This window comes from Trachurus japonicus, chromosome 8, assembly GCF_045865225.1.
Source record: "Trachurus japonicus isolate A0001 chromosome 8, Traja_1.0".
Lineage (NCBI taxonomy): Eukaryota > Metazoa > Chordata > Actinopteri > Carangiformes > Carangidae > Trachurus > Trachurus japonicus.
Window position 1 is genome coordinate 12,993,506 of NC_140914.1, and position 26,987 is coordinate 13,020,492.

The window sequence follows — 26,987 nt, forward strand, 5'->3', positions numbered from 1 at the left end:
AAGAATCACTCAGTCTCACTTTTAAACTGTGTCACATGTTCGTCATGTTGCTTCTTTTAAGAGCGTAGAAAATCAAGAGGCCAATAACTCCATTAGCTAAACTGTATCTAATACGACCACATACACACAGGCAGACACTCAGAAACATTTTTTTTTTTTACCTCCAACTGCGTGATCCATATTGGTCTTTGTCAAAAATGAGCTCATCTTTCGAATGTGGCGGTGAGATTGTGGCAGCTATATTCTGGCCTTGTCCCTATTTAGCCTGTTGCGTGGAGAAATAACAGCAGGAGCTTACACTGTGTCTGATAGCAGAGGCCTGCGGGGCAGAGTTTAGCTCTCAATGTGATTTAGCCATCAAGTGTTTTCCCTCTTTAGTTTTAATTCAGTCTTGTGCTCATGAGCCATATTTAATTAAAGTTTTTCCACATTCAAATGCGAGACAATGGACGAGCCCCGTGTCACCACCTGCACATGCCAGTGCGGGCATAGTGCACACGCATACACACACACACATACATCTACACAAGCACATTACTGAGCTAATGAGTGATCTTCCTCACGTTGACAGCGTGATGGGATGTGGGTTGGAGCGTAGCAACAGGACCTCGGGGCAGGTTGGACAGCACAAAGACCCTCTTGTAGCCGTCTGTCCCTCCCTCTCTGCTCCTGGCACATTCGTTTGTCATGTGCTCCTCTGTGACAACAAATCTCCTCATGTCTTCTTCCTCTTCTATCACCCTTTGATTTTGTGTCTTCAATGTGAATTGATTGTCACGTTTTTTTTTGCTTGACGCTTCGTCAGTTATTCTGAAATGTTTTCCAAGTTTGATACCTTTCTTTTCTCCTCATCATCTTGTTCTCTGCCAGCATGTCAGCGGACGAGGAACAGGTCAATAAATGAACAGCGTAAAGCTCCAAGGTAGATTTCACTGAACTGGTCACAGAATCAACGAGGATTCATGATGGCTATTGTGTACTGTATGTGCTGAAGAAGTTGATGAGTTGACAAGATGTACCCAGCCTGCAGTGTTTGCCTGCAGGGCAGTCGGCCAGATCTGTGCCGGTGATGTAATGAGGATGTTTGGGCTGCCGAGAATAGAGGTGTTGCGTTGTGTCGTCTCTGCCGCTGTGCGCTCCAATGCTTGTCAAGTTTTGGTAGTTCCCAATACCCATATGTTCTTTGAAGGTTATAGTGTGGAGGCGACAGGTTCGGCCTTTACATGATTCTGTTTTCTCTCTGTCTTTTTGATAATAATACCCCTGAATGAGCCACAGTTTGTGTGAATATAGCTGCAGCCATATGCACACTGCATAACACCGGAAGTAAGTTATGGGCTTAATTTTACACTTGGCAGCTTTACTCTGAGGTGTTATTTATAAATGCTGCCTCAGGGTGGGTGTGATAATGCATAGCCTCTGCCATGGAGCAGCTGGGGGAGGACAGAGGGTCATGGGAGACAGGGGAGAGGCCAGACAGTGTTTATTTTAGTGTGCCCTTTATTTAAACCCTCAAATACAGTTATGTGATAATTATCATGTGTGTTAAATCCCTATTATTCCACCATTGATTTTTTTTATTTTATTTATTTTGCCAGTTTTGGAGACACAGTCTCCTACAGCTGACATTGACGATCTCATTTCATATCATACAATTTTTTTTAATTTCAACTGTGTAGTTTTGTCATCTAATGCAGTAAATTAAATGAGGAATAATATATAGGAATAATAATAATTATAACAGATTTCAAAAATAACTTTACAATTGGCTCCTGCACCGTTAAAGTGGAATATAGATGTTATTTTTGGAATTCCTATGGTTTCACTAATACGAAACTGAATTTTTTACAGAAATGAGACTCACGTAACTGGTTTTGTATGAAATGAAGCTGATCTCTCACTATGTTCCTGCTGTATGAGACATGTTGACCCAAATATAAAATCAAACCCAGAAAATTTACACTGACATAAAGGTTCAGGAGGATTTTTCCCACCAGACAGGTTGCTGCCTTTGATGTGTTTAAGGGCTGGACAAGCCCCTGCATGTATCCATCTGGACGAGTCTGCACTATGAACTGCTGCACTGAGTGTGAAAGAGTTGAAGACAGCAAAATGTCACTCGTAAACCGTAAATTTCAAACTTTTGAGAGACAACATTCAACTTCCACAATCCATGACTGAAACTCAAAACATAAGATTCAAACCATTTTTTTCTATTAAAATGATTGAAAATTTGATTTATTATGGCTTTAGATTTAATAAAAGGATTGTTTGGATCCATAATGTAACATTAGGAATGATTTTTTCAGAGCAGCAGTCTGCTCCTGTGAGACACAGTGAAACTAGCTGCAGCATCATGTGGCGTCTTGCCCTTTCGGTTGTGCCGTATAGGGCTTTGGTGTAAAGAGGAGCAGAGAGTTTGCTTTGAATGGTAGGTGGCACTCGAGTTTCCTAACAGGAAGTGCTTACGTTGATGAATGGCAGTTTTTCCTCAGAGGAAATTGTGGGTGACACGAGTTGGTGTTTAATTTTGCTTTGTTCGTGTTGGAGAACATGCTCGCGGATTTTGAAACGCTGGGGGTATTTAAAGAGAAAAAAAAAACCAAAACAACAAACTCTCAGCTGGGCTTTTGAACACACTCATTGCAGGCTGATGATGATGGTGATGATGATGGTGATGGTGATGGTGGTGGCAATGTACAAAAAGGATGCTTGTTGCCTGGATGACAAAAAGTTCTAATGTAATAAGCAGCGGCTCACAAGTGCAGATCATGATCGGAACATGTCAGTCAGCAGAGGAGGATGTCTGTTACTTCCATTGTTCAGTCTCTCCTTACACACACACACACACACTGTCTCATATTCTACTGAGTCCTCTGTATCTTTGGCAGAACAGCTCAGTGAGCGCTTGGCAAAAAACTCAAATTTCTTTTTGTTGACTTCTTGCAGCTGATTGACTCATAGAAAAAGCTTTTATGCTTTCCTCTGCTTGGTATTGAGTCGGTCCAGGAACCGATGATGAGTATGATGTGATTTGCTGTTGATGCGTGACATCTCTGCTGGTGTAAATCTGTCTGTCAGTCCAAAATAAACACACTCAGGGGCAGGGGCAGAATCACATTTTGTGAGTCAATGTGCTTATGTGGCAACAAGTGTTGAGTGAACAAAGTTACATGTCGTTGCACAACCGTTGCAAAGTTTGAGTTGAATTTTTTTCACAACAACAACAGCAGCAGCAGCAGCAGCAGCAGCTAGTTAATCACTCAGTGCAGATGGAAGTGAAGTAACTCAGTGTTGTTCCTCATCCCAAGAGTGAGAGGCTGTCATCACATCACAGCTCCACCTGCACAGAAAACTCTCCTTCTGGGCTGCTTTTTCTTTTTGTTGCTGTTTGTTTCTTGAGCTGCATTCACTGTCAAACAAATGTTGGTATTGAGTTTGTTGTTCCACTGTGGCTGGACTAGTTTCCGCTCCTTTACTTTTTACCCTCTCTAGTCTGGATTGGGATGGACGATACTGTGCAGCTGCATTAACATATAGTTTTGGTTTGTTTGTTTTTAGAAGTCGCCAAATACTAAGCTAGGACCCACCCTCTTGATTTCTCATCCAGGCCTGCTCAACTCAAAAATATGCCACGATTTCTGCTCAGCGGGTGAAAATGAAAACCAGTGTATTTCTTTACTTGCATCTCTGCCAGTGTTGTGTGATGGGACAGAGGGAGACAACTGATTTAGTTTGAACCTGTGTGTTGTTTGGCATCCGAGAGAGTAGAAACCCTGGCAGCCCAAACTGGGGGATTCATTTATTTAACTGGCAGTTCATCAGTTGAGCGAAATGAGTGTCCGTTGTTACCATGGTGTTGAGTTGGTCTAGCCGCAGCATGCACTGTTGTGTGTGTGTCTGAGAGAGAGAGAGAGATGGAGACAGACAGGAAAAATATGTTGGCAGTGCAGTGGGTTGGAATTGGACAACACAAGTATGAGTGAGTGTGAGAACAGCTTTGGAGATGGAGCCAAGGTCTTTCTCACTCTTTTGGGAAGGAATGGCAATAAAGATAAAGGAGAATGACAACTGATCATCTTTGAAATGTCAGCCAAGGTAAAAGTGAAGTATTTGTGTGTATACGAGTATGCTAATAAACCCGTGGAGCGAGGCAAATATACTGCCACAAACCAATTACGACAGCTGAGCATTATAAACTTCACAAATGCAAGTGTTTATGGAAGGGTAATTCTATTCTGCACTATGCTGCTCCATTATTTTCTGCCCATCCTTCTCCTCTGGGACGCTGTGAAGATGTGTGAGTGTGTCCAGCTGAGATAATAACCTCCTGTGTGCAGTCACAAGCCTTTTCCTTTTCCAGTAGCATCACTCTTTGTTTCCTGAAAGCCGAGCCAAACGCTCTTCACAGTTTCTGTTATGGGAAGAGAAACACTTAGGGAGGGAGCGTTAATACAAGGCCCATAATAAACATCTGTGATAACTGCTGCACTAAACCTCAGTCTCCAGTGAGTAACTTTGAATTTTTGTAAGTGGTGTTTGACTGAGTGTGGGTGTGTGTATGCCGTTAGGGCTGCACAATAGGCAAAAGAAAGCAAAAAAATATCTATATGGGCATTGGGCAAACATTTCAGTTGTGATATGAGGCTACCATTCCAGTTGGAATGGTAATTTCGCTTTTCATTGGCATTAAACAAAATTTAAAAAATGTGACCATATGATTATTTTTGGTTAAAAATGTACAACAATATTTTTACAGAATTTAACTTTAAAAAAATGGACATCCTAAAATTTGGATATTAGACTTGTTTTTACACATGCTGCTATCAACATGAATGTTTTACTAATCAGTGATTGTAGATATTGATATATATAGTGTTAATAATCCACTTTCCCATCTATTTATTTGGTTCAGGAAGCATTTGGACAGTATTTTGGGATCCTGTAGATAGATGGATGAAGTGTGAGCAGTAGAGTCACATGACACGTGGGCTACCTTCCACAGTGCAACAAGATACTCACAGGAGGACCTTGACGAGTTCTAGACACAACTTTTATTTTTTTTCTGATTAAATTGTTTATCTGTTGAGATTTGCTTTTGCAAATTGAGGAAATGCTGAACTTATCAGTCTCGGAGTCAGGGGTCTCCAGGTAGCGAAGGAGTTAAACTGAACAAACAAGCAGGACGACAGAGAAACTAAGTGGGACTGAGCCAGGGAAGGCAGATCCAGACAGTAAAATAAAGATACTCACATATTTGTCTGGAGAGTTCTGCCAGCATGTGCAGTCCCGATGTTCTGCCTCTTCAGGGTCCAGCCAGGAATGAGAACTGTCTCAAACACGATAAGCCCAAACCTCAGAGTCATGGGCTTTGTGTGCTTGGGGATGACAGGCACAGCCCCCTGACAGGCTGTAGTTCAAACCTTAATGCAGCTGCCGAGACACTTTACAGCCTCTTGATCTGGCCAAAAATGTTCTGTCTCCTGAAAACAAGTATGGGAACAGCAGTGAGAGACTTAATAAAGTAGCTCAAATATTTGTCAGTATGTATGTATCCTTTATGTACAGTAGATCTCCACTTTAATTTGACATCGCCTTAACTCCATAGATGCATCCTCCTGAAAAATATGGTTCAAAGGGAAACATGTGACGACTTAAAGGTGTACAGAAATGGCCGTTTGTCCTGTTTGTCGCGCCGAGTTGTCACAAGCTGCAACACGAGTTTACCCGAGTAAGGAAAACGAATTTGATTGGTCGTTATCGAGCGGGCGGGATATTCAAAGCTTGGGGCGAAACCGAGCTCGGTGTGTGTGTGTGTGTGTCTCAGACGTTTGAATGACAGATGACGGATCCAATATCAGTGGCTGGTGAATCGTGCGCAGGCTGACGTATAATCCGTGCGCCTGCATTATCCAATGCGGAGAAAAAAAATACACACTTTCATCCCGGATTTACTCAAAAATAGAATTTTGCACAAAGTTCGTCTGATAGATGAGTTATTACACAAATTTTATGACCCAGTGTGGGCTTAAATTCAATTTTCTTTTCTGTACACCTTTAAGCTTAATTTTGTATATTATGTGCATTGGCTAATGCTGCGTTCCAGGCAGACTTTTGAAACCGTAAATTACAGCTTCAAGTCACAACTCACAATTTTGCAGCGTTCCAGGCAACCCACTCGTGTTTTTCCGACCTGTTTTACCTGTGAAAGTCACTCAGATCGAACTGGTACGACTTCACAGGTCGGAAAAACATGAGTTACGGGCTGCCTTGAACGCACCATAACAGTCCTCGTCCCTACGTCACCACATTCACGCGCATCCCTTGGCTGCACACACAGCCCTGCATGCCGTTCTCTGTCCTCATTGGATAAAAACTGTAGGATACAAGGAAAGTTTTCTCCTCGGCTCAGAGCAGAGCAGAGTGACTGACAAACCCGTGTTTCGGTCCAAACACTCTTTGTAAGTGATTGCTGTCGGAAGATATAACTATTTAAGACTTATATTAACACAAATATATCGCTTACTTCTGCTTTAAGTTCATTGGTTGTGCCAATACTGCACTCGGCATGTGTGCTCCTCTGAGATTGAGTGGGGCAAGAGACATGGGCAACCACCGGATAATCAGACACTTCTTCTATCAAACTTATATGAAAGAGAAAATGAAAGTGATTGTAAAATTATTATTATAACTGGTAGTTAGAAACATCCCTCTCAGTTTACAGACCCATTTCCTGTTCAACTTTGGTTGAATATTGATGTTTGAAAATCCCCTCCTGCTCTCTTCTGGTCTGGATATTGGATGATTGTATCTTAATGCAGCTGAACTCATAATGTGTTGTTCTCAAAAACCCATTTCTCCAATGAAAACATAGACTGGATACAAAGATGGACGGATTAGCTCAGGGTGGGCTGCTCTGCCTTAAGTATGTAGAACTTGCTAGAACTTACTTTTGCTATGCAAAGAATTAGTTGGAAATTTTAACATGAGAGTCCGTGAAGGCTGACTCGCTTTCGCAGCCACCGACCTGGCAATGGCCAAGTGGCCGTTGCAGGGACTGCAGTGTTGGGCTTTCCCATGATGACTTTCCAACCACAGAGGTTGTTGCTTGATATGAAAACAGTGGTTTAATCGCTGTATTGCATGCTACCTTTTGATCAGTAGTCATTTCCAAGCTGCTGCTGCACTATGTACAACAACACTATTTTGTGTTTACGACAAAAGGAGTGGGCGGTGTGATCAGTTATACAGACGTTTCAACTGATTGATTCCAGAGAAGGATCAAGGTGATAGAAGGTTCCTCCTAACTTTACACCCACGCAGCCTCTGACTTTCGCTTGGGCAGCATCATTTTGCAACGATCTTTCTGTTTTTCCCATTCACACTCAGATAACAAGCCAGTAATTTAAGAATTATCCACTCTGGAGACAAATTTGGACAAGCTGTGTGTGTCTGTATATGTGTGTTTTTTTTCCAGTGAGGACACTGAGCAGAGAGGGCTGAAAAAGAGATAATTTTATGAAAGAACCCTTTGACCTACTGTATGTTCTGTAGTTTTACACACATACAACTTCAGCCTTTGAGAAAGTGCTTCGGAGACGATATCATTATTATAAGTGGTAGATCCAGTGACTAGCGGGGGCCAAGGGTAGGAAAATCAATCTAAAACTTTATTTTTTAATTATTTGATAGTGATTACATTATTTTTGTCCCTACCAGCTCTGTCGTTTAATCACAAATGTCTTTTTAATTGCACCACTTCCAAGATCCCTCCATATTCACCACTAAGTGAGCTATGCCTGTTTACTTCTCAGGAAGGGAAGAATGGGAAGTTTGTCCGTTTTCAATAGCTATGTTATTGTATTGACGTTTCCAAGACAAATGGAATAAAGAGAAATCTGTTCAGTGGACTTTCCCTTTCACTCTTTAAGCTCTCCCTCGATCTCTCATGGTTTTTGTTAATGTACCGGTCCTTGAAAAAAGATAGCTTCCTCAGAAGCACCCAAGGTTGACTCACTTCCTCCTTTTGCTTTCTCTCATGCTGTCTCTCTCTGTCTCTCTCCCTCCCTCTCTCTCTCTCTGTCTCTCTCTGTCTTTCTCAGGTTTGTGGTGCTCCACTTTACAGTTTCCTGCTGTTGCATGGTAACACAAAGCTGAAGGCAAGAGGTAAGCTGGATTTTTTAAAAAGTCTGGAGAAATACATGTAGAAATAATATAGACCACGTGTAGAGAACTGAAAGTTTCTGGTGAAGAGAGGAAAGTGACAATAGTAGTAGAGTTTTTTAGGTTTCACAGCATATCTCAGGGTCACGCCAGGGCATTTGGATGTTGCGGTCAGTCAGAGTGAAACAGCTGCTCTGAAGCATCTCATTCTCCTGCATGGAAGTGAGATTGGTGGCACTAATGATGGGCAATCAGCGCCTGGAGCCCTCACCTTAAAGAGCAGCGAATGACGCATACACAGTATAGTAAACACCAGGTTCTCCCCGGTCTTTTAGCAGGACAGCTTTGGCTCCCAGCATGCTTTATGTGCTATATGTTTGTGTGTCTGTGTAACAGAGGTTGGCACAGAAAGACAGTCCCGCACCCACAATGGGTGTCACAGAGAGAGGTGATAGAAAAGGTTTCGTGCTCTTCCTGTTCACCTCCTCCTCCAATCAGCTGATAGTTCGAGCGCTGATGCCCTCACAGATAAAGCCATATGCAGGTTAGTCATTTGAAATTGTCTTTTGAGAATACGTGCTTCTTATGGCCGCAATTTGCCTTCAAACACACACAATCTGAAAACAATCTGCGTGTGCAGGAGACAGCAAAGATAACATTGCATTTAGTGTTCTGTGTGTATCTGTGTGAATTTTCAGTCTACCATCCCAGGTACCAATGTACTCATTTTATTATCCACAAAATTGCTTTGTCAATCAGGATAAGTTTATCAAAGCAAGTTGATTCATCATTCATAGTTACAGAAATCTCCAATCACTTAAGTATTTTAACCACACAAATAAAAACATCAGATTGAAAGATTGAATATGGAGAATGCTTATTAAAAGCTATATTTTCTCAAAAATAATACATCCACAGGGCCTTTAGAGGGGTGCAGAAAAAGAGTATTGCTTTTCCATAAAAATAACTAATTTAAGAAATTCTGACGGACTCGGCAATGACTTCTTACCTCGTACCAGCCAGTAGCTGCTTACTTCTCTGCTGTTTTGTTAACCTTCCTCCCGTTTGTGTGCATTTGTTTTCAACGACGCCTTTGATAATCAATTAGTGGATCGATGGATCATCATATACAATGTTACGATGTGTGTATTTGTGTAGTCTTATCTGTCATAAACAAGAGATTACTGGTTGCTGGACTTGCCACCGAGACAGGATCTGGGACACCAGGTCAGAGGTTTGGTTTTCAGCCACAGTGTGGAAGTGAGCCTCCACTCTCCCTGTAACAAGTTACAACTAGTCATTTATCTAACATCACAATTAGTCCGAAGCTGTTTAAAGGTAAAAATGAAACATAAGGTAAATAACCCTGCACAGTGGCGTACACAGACTTTTTGAAGGGCTGGGGCGAAAAAAAAAAAAAGGGGCACATACAGCGCGTCCTTGCACTGAAGAGGGCACTATAGCACGTGTTTCGGCTCCCAAGTTGGCGCTTAAGCATGTGTTTTTCAACAATTAGGCCACAAGGCCAGTGCACACCACTGACCCTGCGTAGGTCTTCTCCTCTGTGCTCCTCTGATCAGAGCGGTGTCCCTAGCAACTGTGTGTTATACTTAGCAACAGTCTGGCAACCAACTGCTGGAATTATTTTTCTGTTGTTGCAATTCCTATCTTGAAACATAGATGGTGGCATTCTGCTCCTTCTCCACTGACTCAACATATTCAACCTTTAAAATCACAAACTACGGTGTAGCCTAATTAAAGGTCCCATACTGTAAAAATGTATATTATAAAGCAGGTTTAGGTTCCCTATTAATGCTCTAAAGGTATCAAAGTGCTCAATCCACAGAGAAAAACACACAGCCTAAATTTGGAAATCGAGCCTTAGCTGTCAGCTAAGCTAGCTGTCGAGCTGTCAGGATTTCGGTTAATTTGTGATGTCAAAACTATGCAGTCATTGCCCTGAGCCATTCCCCAGGCCTGGCCCGTCTGGAACTAGCATCCAGTCTTACAGGGTTTGGTTTCTCTTGAGTGTAGAGTGTACATGAAATCTGATATGTTTTTATTTGAGTGCTCTCCGAACATTCAGCCAATCAGAAAACAGATGAGCCTGTCTTCTGATTGGTTCACTGACCTGTTATTGTTGTTATGTTATTAGAGCTAGCAGACCTATACCTTATTCTAAATGTTTATTTGATCAGAGTCACTTTTACTGTGACATTTACTTATCCTCTAAAGAAAAAGTTGTCAGGATTTATGGATCAAAGCATTTGCTCCATGGACAGGTGAGCGGCTCATAGAGCGACTAAAGAGTTTACACTAGTAGGTGTGAATGAGACCACTTTTTCAGTCTGTGCTCTAATCTGAAATCTTAAGTGGATAAGAACAAACTGGAACGTCAAAGGTTGAAGTTCAGGACATATTCAGAGTGATATAAGCATGGGAGCATTAAGCGTAGGCTGACAGGTTTAGTATGTTCAGTTTGACATGCCATAGGAACTGGATTTTTTTTTTTCTGAGCTCATCTCAACTACAGTAGATGTAGGGGAACATGCAGACATATAGGTGCATCTGTGAGAGCTAGTTTGTGGCATAATGCATGCGTGCTCTTTGCTTGGTGATCAGATGAGAAAAAAAAATTAACAAAGCTATTGATTTATTATCCAGTCAGCTCATGGCATCATCAGACAGACGAGTTGAGGTCATTTGTTCAAGTCATGGGATCATTTTGAATTTGATCCACTTTCTTTTTTTTCTTTTTTTTTTACGGCAATGAAAATGTGTACGGCTCCAAATTGCTGTAAGCTTCAGTTGATGACTATCTTTTACTCTTAAAGAGAAAATAAAAGACTGAATAGCAAAAGGAAACCTCTCTTCAACATTGTGGGTATGGTAGAGGTGTGATGAGTGAAATGAGACAGAGATAAAGTAGATCAACTTTCTTTTCTGCCTTATGACTCTGTGTATGACGCAATGTATTCGTCTGTTTATTACATATACATTGACACAAAAGATGCGCACGGTGTCAAGCACAACCATCAACACCACAAGCACCTACTACCACACACACATACACACACACACACATACCTACACCGCAAACTTCCCGCGTACTCATACCGCTCAGTCTTTTACTGACAGTGACTGTGCCACTTTTGAGAAGAGTGAGTGGGTGTGTTGACTGGAAATAGGTAGCAGTGACCCAACACGACGACGTCCTCTCAGCAGTAACGCGCACTGTTGTTAAAGCTCTCATGTGTTCAAAGTGAAGACATACCGCTGTGGCACAGAGGAGGGAAACCAGAAACATCTTTATACTATAAGTTTCGTTTCACCAAATGTAAACTGTTAAAGGGAGTTTGGTTCAGTTAGTTGTGGATTTAGTCAATTCACAACATGGATTTTCTTAAAAATGCAAATAGCTTCCTGAATAACATTTCTTATAGCCCTGGTGCCGTGCCTCTGCAGGGATATGGTGGCAAATTTACCACCGTAAATAAACTCTAATTTTTAAACAAAGGGTTCTTGACTTGACAAAACCATTATTTTCATTTTCTTTGCTGGAACCACAAATGAAAGCTGTCACTGACAGATTGTATCAACTGTAGCAAGCTAATTAATCTTTTGTTCTGTGAGCTGACTCATTTTTAAAGGGAATCATGCAAACCGGGTCTTTAATATTGTAAACACATGGCAGCTGCACACATGACTGAGAACCAGACTGCATTTAGACTGTATTTTGTGTTAACATAGCCTTAACCAGTAGCTTGGTCAAACTGTATGCTAAGGTTACTAGTGAAAAGGTTAAGGCGAGGGCTAACAAATGTGTTGTAATGCAATAGCAGGCAAAACTTTGGCTATGGTTACTGGAGTGTTAACTTACCGCAGTCGAATAAAGATCATGATGGAGCGGCTAAGGTTACCCTAAACTCTCCTAGCATTCAGGACTGGATTCTAGGTTTGGGATCAGGGTTGTTTTTTTTATTTTTTCATATGCCTCCATGCTAGAGACAGCCGTGGTCTGAGGCAATATGTTTTCAGGTTGTCGTCGGTTCCTCTCATTCTCATGCATGTGATATCTCAGTAACACATTGAGAGGATTCGTCCAAATGTGGCACATATGTCCACACTCAAGGATGAACGGATTAGAATTCTGTGCTCAAAGGTCAAAGGTCAAGATGAAGGGGACTGGAAGGACGGTGATTTGGCACAATCATTCACTCGGACGCGAAGATGAACTGATTGGAATTTGGTGGTCAAAAGTCACTATAACTTTTTGTGCCACCTCTGCTATTTATAACAAAATTTCACATAACTGTCTCATGGGATAAAATCGAAGTGATGACAATTTAATATCAAAAAAGTCAAAGGTCAGTTCCACTGTGATTCTCCACCTGTACCCTGTTACCCACCAAACTAACGCCGCTCTTGGAGGATAGGAAGCTATTTAGTTAACACATCTTTAAACCATATCTCATACTTTTGCACCTGCTCTTTTTTTTTTAGAAAAGGCTATATAAGACTCCACTCTTCCAAACTTTTTAGATGGAAAGTTTTGCTCTTACTACATCTCCATGCATGTTGCCTCAACAGGTGGAGAAAAAATTAAAGTTTCACCTGGGCCTCCCCAGGGAAGAGTCAACTGAAAGTGAAAGATCTTCGCATTCTCTTGACCTTAATTGTCCTTTCCTTATCGCAACCTACATTGCGTCATTTCTTTACTCTTTTCGGAAGCTTTGTTCCCTTTTCTCTGATTCATCACCGTCCTCCCGTCTCTGTCTTCTGAAGGGTGTTGAAGATGGCAGTGTGGATCCAGGCCCAGCAGCTCCAGGGAGATGCTCTGCACCAGATGCAGTCTCTGTACGGTCAGCACTTCCCCATTGAGGTGCGACATTATCTGTCCCAATGGATAGAAGGCCAGCTCTGGTGAGTTGCTCCTCAGGGCAAACAGAATAAATGTGTGTGTGTGTGTGTACAGTTATGCCCACATGTTTGAACAAATGTTTGTTTTGCATGTTTGTACATGAGATCATATTTGGACAGTTCCTCTTCTCTTCTCTTGTCTGTTCTTTGTTTGTTCTTTACAATACCTTAGGTTCATTCATTAACCATGTTTCGTGCATTTATACATATACGTATCTGTGTTTCCCGTTTGTCTTGCGTGAATGTATGTGTGTGTGGGTGCCGGTATGTGTGTTTTTAGGGATGTCATAGACCTGGAGAACCCACAGGAGGAGTTCAAGGCCAAACGCCTGCTGGACAGTCTGATACAGGAGCTGCAGAACAAGGCTGAGCACCAGGTGGGAGAAGACGGCTTCCTCCTCAAAATCAAACTGGGACACTACGCCAACCAGCTCAAGGTAAGTTGATTGGAAACATGAGAGCAGCCCTGCATGACCAGTATACACCACCTCACTACTTTTATCTTTTGGCTCACCTGTCTGGAGCTGGCAAGCTGAAAAAATGCCAACTTGTCTTATTCATACGGTCTGTTTCATTGAGAGCCTTTTTGGATTTAGTCTTCCGTCAGAGAGGTCAAATGAACCAGGGGCTACTATGTCAGAAATCAGACCTAAAGACCTAACGGCGGTATGTTTCATACAAATGCGCTTTCAACTATTTGTCAGATTTATCAGCAAAGGAGAAGTTTCCTTGGCACTTGAAAATACCTGACCTTGATTTGTTTTGTCATAAAAATGTCTTTGATCTGTGATACTTTATGTATTTCGAAGCTGAAGAGTGAAAAAGACTGGAACAAGAAGTGCCTCCTGCTCCTGCAGTGGAATAAGCCAAAAACAACTCCAGGGGAATATTTCACATAAAACTCTGAATTCCACCTGCTCAGGCTCTTGCTGTGTTTTCAACCAACAGTTTCTAATTGTTTACTAGGTGACAGGATGATAAGCAAGCAGTCGGAAGGCACAGCTCTTCAGTTGAGAGAGACACCTCCCTTGCCGTATTTCCTAGAAGAAGAAGAGCACAATACACGTAATGTTTTAAGAACAGGTTGGATCCCACCATGAGAAAAACAAGAGGGCGGCCCAAGTGAGGGCCTTGGTAGCCAGCCAGCGCTGCTATTTATGATCGAGCTCCCTGCTCTCAGATCAGTTCTTCTGTTTGTCTGAAGGGGCTCAAACTGCAAGCCCAGATTCCTACCACACTGGTTTAATCTGTCCACGGTTGTGATCTTACATACATTGGATGTGGCGGAGTGTTATTCATGCCATGTTTTATTTATGATTTGGATTATGTGTCTGTTATGCTTCAAAACCTTTTCCCATTTCCCGCTCTCTCCATATCCCACATCCTTACTCTGTCTTTTTATGATTTCAATTAATTTTTTGTACCTTATTTCTATTGTCTCTATTTGTTACTGATCACTTTGTTCTTTATCTCTCCATTTTTTCTCATTTTTGTTCATTTTGCTCATATAACGTTGATTATGTATGCACTTTATCTCCTTTTTTTCTATGTTTATTTGTTAGCCATAGAAATTTGTCTTGTTGTAATTTGTTATAGGGATGGAACTTATGTATAAGCCAATCGGCTTCGTTCCCTCCGTGCACCATTGAATATAAATGTGTGCTGTTGGTGCCCCGGTCGGCGCCTGCCTGTAAACTGAGTGAGATGAAATCATCAGAATTTTTAATGCAACTTCATTCTTCCACTTAAAGCGGGAAACAACAAAAATATCACCCACTGACTCACCACAGTATCTTTGAAACAGAAAGCGAAACTGCAATTTGTCACACTGCTCATCAAGAGGAAAAGAAACTTACTGTAACACATAAGCCGCTCAACTCTGGCGCATGATGTGTGTGTATGTGACAATATGTGTGTATGTTAATGAGTCATGTCTCTATATAAAGTATGCCGGGCTTCAGAGATGAGTCTCATTAGGCTCGGCTAATGGGTCTTAGTGTCCACAGCGTTGGCTCCACAACTTAGCGAGCCTCCTTGATGTGACTAAATTGGCGAGTCCTGTGTCCAGTGGTTGCTCCGCTCGTCAGGGGCTAACAGGCCTTAACACAGCACATGTGCTTCTTGTCTTTCAGAGCACGTATGACCGCTGTCCTCTGGAGTTGGTCCGATGCATCAAACACATCCTCTACACAGAGCAGAGGCTCGTCAGAGAGGCTACGAATGTGAGTGGGGTGCATGTGTTTTGCTGTGAAACACACACACACACACACACACACGCTCAGGCTGCCTGACACCTGCATGTACTCTCACAAACAAACAAACCTGTGGCTTCTCCATGCATTATTCATATCATAGCCTTGTGCAAATCCTGTAAAAGCAAACACAGGCTCATGTACATAATTTTCATGAGTGATTCGGAGATTGAATAACTTGGTGCGACCGCTTCCTGTTTCCTGAGTTTTTCACCCAAAGTCTCCAGGCTCCAATGGTTTATGATAAATGGGGCACCCACGGACACTGACAATCACGTCGTAAAATGTCCTTGTAAAAGCAAATCTTTGTATTTCACCACTGGCGCGCTGCACTACGGAGGGAAGTCAAAAATGAAAGTCGAATATTTCACGCTTTATAACGAGCACTGAGTTATAAAACCATTAAGGCAGCAGTGCATAAAACATCTGACTCTCAGCAGCTCCTGGGGTGAATTGATTTCCAGTCACAACATGCCTTTTCTATTAGTGGAATGCATATTTGGGCTGATTGAATTCCACCCTGTTTAGCCTGAACCTTTAGGCACCATGGTACTCTTGTTCAGACCTTTAACTGACCATGCAGTCTGCCTGACTATGATAACCAAATGCATTTCCTCCCGCTCTGTGTTTGCTGTGTTCCCACTTTGTTTGTAGTCACTGGGGATTTTTTACAGTCAAACAGCCTGGCCGCCACACACAGAGGTCAATGCATCATGTCCAGCTTAATTCTGTGTCCCCACTCCATCCCCCATAGCTCAGCGCTCGGCTCAACGCCGGCCAGCCATTTTCCTTAATAACTATCATAAACAATCCAATGACAGACAATTCAGAGAATTTACAGACCGCAGTGCATCCAATGGAAAAACAACCTCACCAATTATGGTTCCCAAACCCATCATTTCCTATCTCTCTCTCTCTGTCTCTCTCTGTCTCTCTCTCTCTGCGCCTGTCTCTCAATCACGTTGTAATTGACAGTCGAGCTCTCCTGTGGGCGGGATGTTGGACAGCATGTCTCAGAAATACCAACAGATCAACCAAGCTTTTGAGGAGCTTCGTTTGATGACCCAGGACACTGAGAACGATCTGCGCAAGCTCCAGCACAACCAGGAGTACTTCATCATCCAGTACCAGGAGAGTCTCCGCATCCAAGGTGAGACCTGAGGACTTGCATGAGCAGATTAACATGTAGCCTGTCAAATTAATTGTAACCCGTTGTATATAATTATCATATGAAGTCATTTATCATAGATCTCAAGCTTCTCAAATGAGCAGATTTTTTAAAATGTATTTTCCCAGTTTAGGTTCAACAAAAAAAACAGTTGTGAACATATCATCTGGGTTTTTTTCACAATTGAAACCTGAATGATATATTGATTTATAGCAAAATATGCAGAATTAATACAAGAAAGAATATTGTCAATTGAAGTCTGTGTGCGCAGTTTGAAGCCTCGCTGCTTCTTGCTGAAAAAAAGAAATGTTAGATTCTAGTGTGTCATAGCTTTTCCTATCATGTGTGAGACTATATTAAAATCATAGCTGTTACGCTGGATCGCATAGATCATCAATAGACAATACTGTACGTACATGCAGCTTCCATATGTTACATATATGAACACAACAACATCGGCCTAATGACGTCTGTGTTATGTACACTGTGTGCACAGGTCAGAGATCTTTTTTTTTTTGCTTCCTCTCTGTTTTTTCCTTCCTCCTTCGCTAACTCACCCCCCCTCTCCCCTCTCCTTTCCACTCCACTCTGGATGGCATGAAACTCCCCCCTCCGCTCCCCCCACCCCTCTCCAGCTCAGCTGACCAGCCTGGCCACTCTGCCCCCTGCTGACCGACAGCTACGGGAGCCCGCCCTTCTCAGCAAGAGAGCCACTGTGGAGGCATGGCTGACCCGGGAGGCCAACACACTACAGAAATACAGACTGGTGAGACATGAACATTCACTTCATCCATATATGAAACACATCTTCTTTGCTCCTTTATTGCGTCTGATTTTAGGCTGAGCATTTTTCATTTGTTTGTTTGTTTTTTGTGTGCAGGACCTGGCGGAGAAGCACCAGAAAACACTGCAGCTGTTGAGGAAGCAGCAGACCATCATTCTGGATGATGAGCTGATCCAGTGGAAGAGACGGCAACAGCTGGCAGGCAACGGGGGCCCACCGGAGGGAGGCCTGGACATCCTGCAGTCCTGGTGGGTTGTCTTCTACCTCCCACCGAGATCACAGCCGCTAGACTCCCTCGTGAAACAAAAGGGTCACAGGTTTACAAGCTCGTAATTGACTACCACTGGGTTTATTTCCAAAGTTTATTGGCTCCTAATAGGAGAATCGCAGGTGGACGTACGCCGACATCCTTTATTTTCCTCCTGGTTTTGTTCTGTCTGCCATTTTTGGAGCGTTTTGCAATAGCTCCACTTTAACTTCCTGTTTCTGTGTGTTTTTGTGTTGTGTTTCAGGTGTGAGAAGCTGGCAGAAACTATATGGCAGAACAGGCAACAGATCCGAAGGGCAGAGCACCTCCGACAACAGCTGCCCATCCCCGGCCCCATTGAAGAGCTGCTCAATGAACTCAACAGTACAATCACAGATATCATCTCAGCATTGGTCACCAGGTGTGTGTTGCATGTGTGTCTATGTATAGATATATATATATGTGTGTGTGTAAGTTCATCTGCACTTGCAAACACTGGATCTTGAGTAAAAGAGCCAATTCAAAGACACATTTGTGAGTCAGTATAGTTTCAACATGAGGATGTGAGTAAATGAGCGGGTGTGTTATGTACACGGAGGCATTGCCCTCTCCTGATCTCACTGTTGGCCCTCATGGAGGCAAATCCTGCTTACACAACCCTAGCCGCTCTTGTGGCCAACAGAGCGAGAGATATCATCTCTTACTAAAATTAAATTACTTAGGCATTCACTTTATCCATCTATTGATTCAATTCACATGAGCGAAGCTACTGAATATGACTGTGGAGAATGTGTGGCTCTTTGGGAGCGTTTGTTTGAGTTCTCTTGACTCAGAAGGCTACGAACTGTTTGAGCAATATCTGCTTATGTCGAAGCATTTAACTTAATCCTTATGATATCAGCCCTTGGTAAATTTTTTCAAGCCCCCTGTGGTTACCATGGTAATAATAACAGTGCATCTTAATAATAATTCAACTGGCACTTCGCCAGAAACACAACAGAGGACGACTGGTGTGAGATATCTGTTTACTGTTTACAGCCAAACAAACGTATGTTGTTAAAATACCAGTCAGTCAGAAATAATGGAAACCACAATCTGATTTCACTGTGTGAGTCATTCTCTGTGCAGCAGCAGAGCACAGTTAAGTTGGTTACCTTGCAGCGGAGTTGGAGGTGTGCGTCCTGTAGCCTGCAGCTTTTCACTTAACAGCTCTCTGTCGCTCATATGTCTTGTTTCCTTACTCCCTGTCCTATTTATAACTGATGAGGAAGACATTTTCAATTTTTGAAAATGTCTTTCAATTTTCAAAAATTGAAAATGTCTTCCTCTTTTGCAGATACATTTTTAAGAGGAACTGCATATACAGTAGATCTCATTTTCTGTGTGCTCATGTGTAAAAGCCACCCTGTGTGACGTGTTGGACGCCTTTCTTGTAAGGCAGTGACAGTAAGATGTGTGTGCGGTTTGCGTCAGCAGTGATTAAATAGGGTGTGAGGTGAATAAGCAACAAACATAAACAGTGAGGCCGTAATTAATGACATCAAATTTGCACTGCATCGTTTATTGTGAATCCTTGGTGCTAGTTTTTCTTTTATCGTCGTCGATGTGAACTATTATTCAGAGAGATAAACTGTTGCATAATGTTAACACCTTGAAATTCTACACATGCTATCTGTATACTTTTCTTTGCTGCTGGGAATGCTGTCTTGCTTGGAGCCTGTGAGGGGGGGTGATAATAGTCACTTTTAAAAACCAACCACTTAAGTCATTGTTTTTACAAGGCCAGAAGTTAGACTATGCCCTCTGGGTAGCGCTGTTTCCTCATCCCCTCACGGTGGACAGAGCAAACTGGACAATATCGCAAAATAGCAGTACCACGATGAGGTTGACTGGTTAGCGCTGCTGAAAACTCAATATTTCTTCTAGACTGGCATGTAAACAGCAGTTAATGCTGACCTTGCCAGTGCATTAATAGTAACAACTTACAAATAGCATCTTTAAGGATTGTCACTATACAGTTTGATTGCAATGCGGTTGGATTTATCAATGTGCAGAGTGTAGTGGTGTTGGGATTCATGGGTGGTGAATGAATGCGTTGCACCTTTATAGTAAAGCAAGTTTAGTTGTAAGCTGTCAAGTGAAATTGTGTGCCTGTCTATATGTCTTACAGTCTGAGCTACAGTAAAGCAACCCCCCCTTCCTGACAAAGAGAGATCACATTTAACACATTACATCATGGAGCCATTTTTCAAACCCCATCAGTACCGCCCTGACACGGAGGGTGAATGTAAATGTGCCCAGAGGCAAAGGATGGTAGTTGAAGGCACCTAAAGAAATGTGCAGAGACACAGAGCATGCAGTGTGCAAGGGATTCAAATAAAACACAAGCATACACCCTGTATCAGTACATTAATTTTTGCCCCAACGGCACATCTGCCACAGTCCTTTAGCCCTCCAGCTTCTCTGAAAAGGAGGTAATCTGACGTTTCTGACAGCATCCTCTCCCACTTTCTCCGAAGTTTGTCCCTGCAGGGACCCATAACACATTGAAAAGCCATGTCACTGTCACAACAATTTCTGACTGACCACAGACAAGCCTGTGGCCAGACGGTAATGCACTGCTATCACGTGTCGCACAAACACCGGTTATGTTTCTTCAACAGCATCTTCTATAGATGCCCCTGAAGCCTGAGGTGATTTCATCATCAGATTGTTCAGGTCCAGACCAAGGGGCTTAAAGGCTCATAACAGCAGTATGTGTGTGCTTCCAAGCTCCGTCTGAGGCCTGCAGGCTTAATCGTTAGGTTGCATCGTCCGCTGTCTGACTCCTTGCCCAGTTTTCCTGTTAATGTGGACATCAGCAGACAGCAATGCAGAGAAGCAGAGCAGAGTCCTGAGAGGAAAGTAATCCTGAACCCTGCTGTTTTACTGAACAACCTTTTCATGACTTTCCATTAGTGCGCAATTAATTACAATAGAGGCCGTTTTTACAGGCTAATGTTCTCAAACCTGCAGGTGAGTTGAGCTTAAAAGAACCCTGCAGAGTTTTCATTGTCAAAAAACACTTACTTGGTATTGCAGCAGTTGGTGAACTAGGTGAAGTTGTTTTCTGCCTCATAAAACATTTGTCCAATCTTTTCTACATGCTTTGTGTATCTGCAGTTTTCCACAGTTTTATTTTTCATTTTTAGGCTACAAGCTATAAGAACAAGAAAAATGAGATTTGATGTTGCTTTGGGATAGATAATAACAACACAATAATCAAATCAATAAAGTGAGATCACATGCAGCAAACTTATGCTACACGATCCGTAGTACAACTCTCTTTTTTCCTTTCCACAGCACATTCATCATTGAGAAACAGCCTCCCCAGGTGTTAAAAACCCAAACCAAATTTGCTGCGACAGTGCGTCTTTTAGTGGGAGGGAAGCTCAACGTGCACATGAACCCTCCACAAGTCAAAGCCACCATCATTAGTGAACAGCAAGCAAAGGCCCTGCTGAAGAACGAGAACACGAGAAAGTAAGTCCAGTGCTTTGTTCAGGTCAGTGTGGATTTATGATTCATTAACAGTTCAGCTTATTGTCAGTTAAATACAGCAAATGTTGAAGGCTTCATTTCAAGAATTGACACATGGCAAGTGTTTTCACATCGTCTTGGTAAATGGACTGCACTTTTAATGCACTTTTCTAGTCATATCGACCCCTCAAAGCTCTTTACACTAGCTACATCATCCCATTTATAGAGCACTTTTTCTATGCGTACTGTGCTTTTCCATCACACACATCACAGGATGTCAATTTGAGGTTTCACTGTCTTGCCCTTAGGACACTTTGACATCCAGACAGATCCAGAGCAGCAGGAGCTGTTTCCTTTACTCTGTTTGCACATATTTTTGTATCCCCACTTCCTTTAGTGGGGACACTGCAATGAGCTCCCATGGCGCCATTAAGACAAGGAGTCTTAGTTTTCTACAAGGATTACTTGATCCCCCAGATGAACTCTAGCCTAGTGTGTTTTTCAGACCTCACCACAGAGACATGGCTGGAACTTAAACAATGCCTCAGAGGAATCTATGGTGTAGATGCAGAATCCACATTTAGCCTGTTCCACAGCCTTAGTCCACATTCCTCCAGACTAATAGAGACCTGCTGACTGTATGTCCGCCAGGCAGCCAGTGTGGTCAAATGGGTGAGCAATTCATCCATACGACCAATCTGCAGCCCAGGCACATCTGCATACCGGGCTGGTAGGAAGGGTGGTAGTTAAACTTTCCAGCTACATTTAAAAAAAAGAAGAAAAAAAGTATGAACTTCATTCTTGCGCCTAGCAGGCTTTTCACCCGGCTCCGAACGAGCGTCATTATGTTTTAATTTGCTCTGGGAAGACTGTAATTCTCAGCACTTGAGCACATGCAACTAATTGACTACTTGATGTTCTCTCTCTTTTACAGTGACAGCAGCGGGGAAATTCTCAACAATAACTGTGTAATGGAATACCACCAGACAACGGGCACTCTCAGTGCCCATTTCAGGAACATGGTGAGTGGGGCCTTGTGACTCTACATGAGTTAACTCTGATGGAAGCAACAGGAAATGAAATGACTATCATGCCCATTATACAGCACGGAGACAGAGAGAGACAGCCAGATGACAATATGAGGGGTCACTGAATGATGAGTATGAATTGATGAGTGTTATGCAAGTTGAAGGGAAGTAGATTGCTCTCACTTGCTCAATTGCAATGCCAGTCATTAGGCCAATCTATATAAAGACACATATCTATAGCAGAAAATGTCATAGCTGTACTATATGTAATATTTGTTCTAGAATAATGCAAATAAATCCCTCTGGTATGAAATAGCCTGTTACTAATACAGTTCCAATATTTTGTGGATTTCTAGAATAAAGTGAGAATGTATTGAAATTACATTAAAAATAAATCTACTGGGATCCAGTGGGATTTAGAAGCAACACCGCTGAACTGCACTGTACCAGCATGCACTAGGTATTGTAGTACAGCATGCCGTGCACTGCACACACCCACTGGAACTCAGCAATGCTTTGGAGGATCATGGTGCAGCACGAGTATAGGGCTCCTTCTCTACATCACTCATGTTGTTAGCAACAACCCCCAGAGCCCTGCATGGATTATTTACATATAGCCATGCACAAATTGAATTATGCATGTATGTACAGTATGTATGTAGTAATATATGGAGGATGTGGGCATTGTCAGCCTTACTGCGTAGACATGATGTACAATATATACAATGTCTCATTGTTGGACCTGTCTTGTCTCATGTAGTCTTTGAAGAGGATCAAGCGCTCGGACAGGCGAGGAGCAGAATCCGTCACAGAAGAGAAGTTCACCATCCTGTTCGAGTCCCAGTTTAGCGTTGGAGGCAATGAGCTTGTTTTTCAAGTGAAGGTAAGAGGGGCCAGGTAGATCGACTGGGAGAAGAGATGACACTCGCCTCGTCACACAAACATACTATCCATTGTTGCTCCTACAATCAGAGAAATCTGTTCATTTGTGAGCCCAACTCACAAGACCTTGAGCATCTCCCACACACATGCTTTGAAGCGGTGCGCTGTCTCTCCTCAGTCGTTGCTCATGTGTCCTTCGTCCAGCGGTTTTCTAATGATGTTTTAAATGACTCCTCTCTCCTGCTAAATCTGTGGAAGGTTGTCTTTTTGCAGTAAGTTCAGCTTTTATGGATGCTATGGTGGTATTACACTGATGGCCTGTCTCCTCTCTCTCTCCAAACAGACGTTATCTCTTCCTGTAGTGGTGATAGTTCACGGTAGCCAAGACAATAACGCCACAGCAACTGTGTTGTGGGACAACGCTTTTGCAGAGCCGGTGAGTGTCTGTTTGTGTTGTGTTCAGGATTTTATTTAACTTAGTTACCTACACATTATATTGCATACAAAAATCCTTGGAGAAGCAATGAAGTAGTGGAAATGGGTGTGTCTGTGTGTGTACTTCACACATTTTTATCCATGACTGTTTGGCATTCTGCTGCCGCCTCACTCCCTTCTGTATAACATGTAAATCCTCCGCTGTCTCATGTGTGTCCACAGGGACGAGTGCCTTTCCTCGTGCCAGATAAAGTACTTTGGCCTCAGCTGTGTGATGCCATCAACATGAAGTACAAGGCTGAAGTGCAGAGTAACCGAGGCCTGTCTGAGGAAAACCTGGTCTTCCTTGCTCAAAAGGCCTTCAGCATCTCCAGCAACAACCCTGACGACTACCGCAACATGACAATGACCTGGTCACAGTTTAATAGGGTCAGTGCCAGCTTCTGTCCTCTTCTCCGCTCCCGTGAATGCAGCAAACAGACAGCTTTTATAAAGCGCACACTGATTATCAATTATGGTTGATTTTAATCACATCATTTTATGGATTTCTGGGTTAATTTATGGATTTTTTCTACCATACTGCATTTTTCCCCTCTGCGATTTTGAAAATGCCCACAGGCCAGTTTCAAGTGAGTCATATCACCCACATACTTACTCACCACTAAGTGATTTACTATTGGTTATTCATACATAGGAATATTTCTTGCTCCATTTGCAGTGTCCCTACCGCCCTATTCTGTAGCTGACTTGAGCGAGTCGAACGCCTCATTGGAAGCCAGGTCTTCATCTTAATGGGCCTGTTTGTCCACACAGTGAAAGGCTGGAGGCCTCATTTTCTCGCTCAAAGCAGCTGGCGATAGCAGAAAACGCACTCACATTCAGCACACACCATCGGTCTCATTAGATTACAGGAACATCAAGTTTCAGCCGCTTCACAGCCTCGTGTGTAGGCTACACACAGACACGCACTTTCACCCTGTCTCCCTTTTTTCCCCCTCTTTCTCAAATACACTTGTTTAAATCATACACATAGCTGGGGTGGGGATGTTTTTTTTGTTGTTTTGTGTTTATGGACTGAACCATCTCAGAAAAACCTTTTAAAAGATATACATATGTAGTTACTTTATAAAACGTTTTCTCCAAAACCCTTCTCCTTTACAGGAAAGCCTGCCAGGGAGGAACTTCACATTTTGGCAATGGTTTGATGGCGTGATGGAACTCACAAAAAAGCATCTCAAACCACACTGGAATGATGGGTAAGGAAACTGCAGAGGGTTTGACCGTTTCAGTCTTTGGCTTAAAAATATGTCAAAACTGAAAAATAAAAGCACTAGTTCCCTTTTTTCATTTTGACAGCTGGACTGTGTGTTCCGTTAGGGTAAAATGTGTTTTCCTCTCCCCATTTTGTGAGTCTAGAGAACTCAGGCAGTAGTTCACTTTCATAATTTTCCATGGCAACCTGGGGAGCCAGACCTACTCTCGCCACTAAACAAGGATTGAAATCAATAATAAAAATGGCGAGGGAAAGCACAAGACAGTTTTTATGTCGTTTTCTATATATCTCTTTTTTTTCTCTTTTTTTAGCGCTATCTTGGGCTTTGTGAACAAGCAGCAGGCCCAGGACATGCTGATGTCCAAACCCAACGGTACTTTCCTTCTGCGCTTTAGTGACTCTGAGATAGGAGGAATAACAATAGCCTGGGTGGCTGAAAATCCTAACAAAGCAGGTATGACACAGAATTTCACTTAGTGTCATTTTCTGATTCAATCCACAGGGCATGAAAAGCTAAATAGAAATGTTTGGCCCCTCTTATTTGTTTTACTAAAATATAATTGCATCAAGCTGTTTTTGGCCACTAGGGGGCAGAGAGAGAACCTGCAAAGCAAGTGCAGCAGGTGTTTGGCTTTGCAATTTTTGACACAACCAGAAGACAATTTCCTACACTTAGCTGGTCTGTCTTTCACCGGGCCAAAGATAACTGTAATAATCACTCAGTTTCAGCCCTGTTGTGTGAACATAAATAATTTCACGTTGTGTAAACTTGTCTAAACTTGACACAATTAGTTTTTAACTAAATTCTTGTCACCTTTAGCTCAATCAAAACTGTATTACACATTTCTTTACCCTTTGACCTTCAACTTGGCAGAATGAATGAAGTAAACACTGTGTAAACTTGACATACACTTGACATGTGGACTTTGCAAGTGCTTGTTACTAATGTGTCAGCAAGCAAAGTTTACGCACAAAAATGTAAGGGTCTCCATAGAAACAGGGACGTCTCATTCAGCTCATCTCTATGACCAGATTTGGACAAATAAGAGTGCTAATTAATTGCTCAACTTCCGCCCAAATAATATCCAGTACATCCAACTTCCATTTGTTTACTCAGCTCTCAGTGATTTTGTGCTTCAAGAGCTGGTAAAACTGAATGGCATAGAAAAGGAATGACTTTAAATCGACCAAATGGAGCTATGTTTGTACTTTTTTAATTACTTGAACTTTTTCTACCTGTGTCTAAAAAAACAACACTGTGGACAGGACATACAGAATGAAATGTTATTGCTGCTGTTGCTGATGTCGTGCCGTGTTTCTCCAGGTGAGAGGATGGTGTGGAACCTCATGCCCTACACAACCAAAGACTTCTCCATCCGCTCTCTCGCCGACCGCATCAGCGATCTCAATCACCTCCTCTTCCTCTACCCTGACCGACCGAAGGATGAGGTTTTCTCCAAGTATTACACCCCGCCGCTCTGTAAGCAACCTCTGGCTGCTGTTAACATTCATGTCACAGGCGCAGTGCCTCCGTAGCAAAGAGATGTCTCAATTACTGTGGAATAACTGCGCTGGACTGTCACTCATTTTCTCTCCATGTGCTCGTTTGCTTTCAAGCCAAAGCAGTGGACGGCTACGTGAAACCACAGATCAAGCAAGTGGTGCCCGAGTAAGTACCCAGCTTCCTGTTCATCTGTCCTCATGTCCCTCTGTCCCCTGCTCTCTTTCCTCTCCTTCTACTCTGCCGTCCACCCACCAGTTTTCCCTCTGTGGCAACATTTATACTTAATCACTAAATATTGGACCCTGAATTCAGATCAGCTATTAGTTTGCTGTTACAGTTGGAGGAGGCCAATTACGGACTGCCATGGGTTCCTGAGCGAGCTTGTCTTCCGCTCATCATTAGAGTTAGGCTTGTTAGTTAGCATGCCCTGCTCCCTGCCTGTCTCCGCGGTTGGTTCCTTCGCAGCACAGAAAATCGCCATAATGATACAGCGAGGCCCGGAAAACACGCTGAGGGTAGTTGCTTAGGCAACTGCTGAGCATAGACTCATAGGATTTTATCTTGGGTTTACGTGTGTGTGTGTGTGTGTGTGTGTGTGTGTGTGTGTGCAGGTTTGCTACAGCCAATCCAGACCCAGCAAGTGGGAACCCAACCTATATGGATCATGGAGCCTCCCCAGCACCTGTCAATCATCCTCACACCTATGGCATATACCCGTCTATGTGAGTCCACAAATCCTTTGAAATATAAGCTGCTGTGAAAGAGAGTGTGTGTAAATATATGTGCATGTACATTTTGAGTGTGTAGTTCAG

The 26,987-nt window shown here is 42.6% G+C and overlaps 1 protein-coding gene across 2 annotated transcripts in view; it reads left to right on the plus strand.

Annotated features, from left to right (window-relative positions):
- stat5a (signal transducer and activator of transcription 5a) overlaps positions 1-26,987 on the plus strand; it is a 52,616-nt gene that overhangs the window by 24,627 nt on the left and 1,002 nt on the right. Inside the window, exons 2-19 of one of the 2 annotated variants that reach the window (XM_085783941.1) lie at positions 8,103-8,166; positions 12,949-13,086; positions 13,364-13,520; positions 15,216-15,305; positions 16,311-16,485; positions 17,139-17,269; positions 17,384-17,535; positions 17,800-17,955; positions 20,877-21,056; positions 21,988-22,075; positions 22,842-22,964; positions 23,307-23,399; positions 23,621-23,827; positions 24,560-24,654; positions 24,983-25,125; positions 25,996-26,151; positions 26,289-26,340; positions 26,787-26,897. In XM_085783941.1, coding sequence (XP_085640067.1) covers positions 12,959-13,086; positions 13,364-13,520; positions 15,216-15,305; positions 16,311-16,485; positions 17,139-17,269; positions 17,384-17,535; positions 17,800-17,955; positions 20,877-21,056; positions 21,988-22,075; positions 22,842-22,964; positions 23,307-23,399; positions 23,621-23,827; positions 24,560-24,654; positions 24,983-25,125; positions 25,996-26,151; positions 26,289-26,340; positions 26,787-26,897 — 2,237 coding nt within the window. In that variant the 5' untranslated portion in view covers positions 8,103-8,166; positions 12,949-12,958. The remainder of the gene's footprint in view (positions 1-8,102; positions 8,167-12,948; positions 13,087-13,363; positions 13,521-15,215; positions 15,306-16,310; positions 16,486-17,138; positions 17,270-17,383; positions 17,536-17,799; positions 17,956-20,876; positions 21,057-21,987; positions 22,076-22,841; positions 22,965-23,306; positions 23,400-23,620; positions 23,828-24,559; positions 24,655-24,982; positions 25,126-25,995; positions 26,152-26,288; positions 26,341-26,786; positions 26,898-26,987) is intronic. The other variant, XM_085783942.1, reaches the window with a different exon arrangement.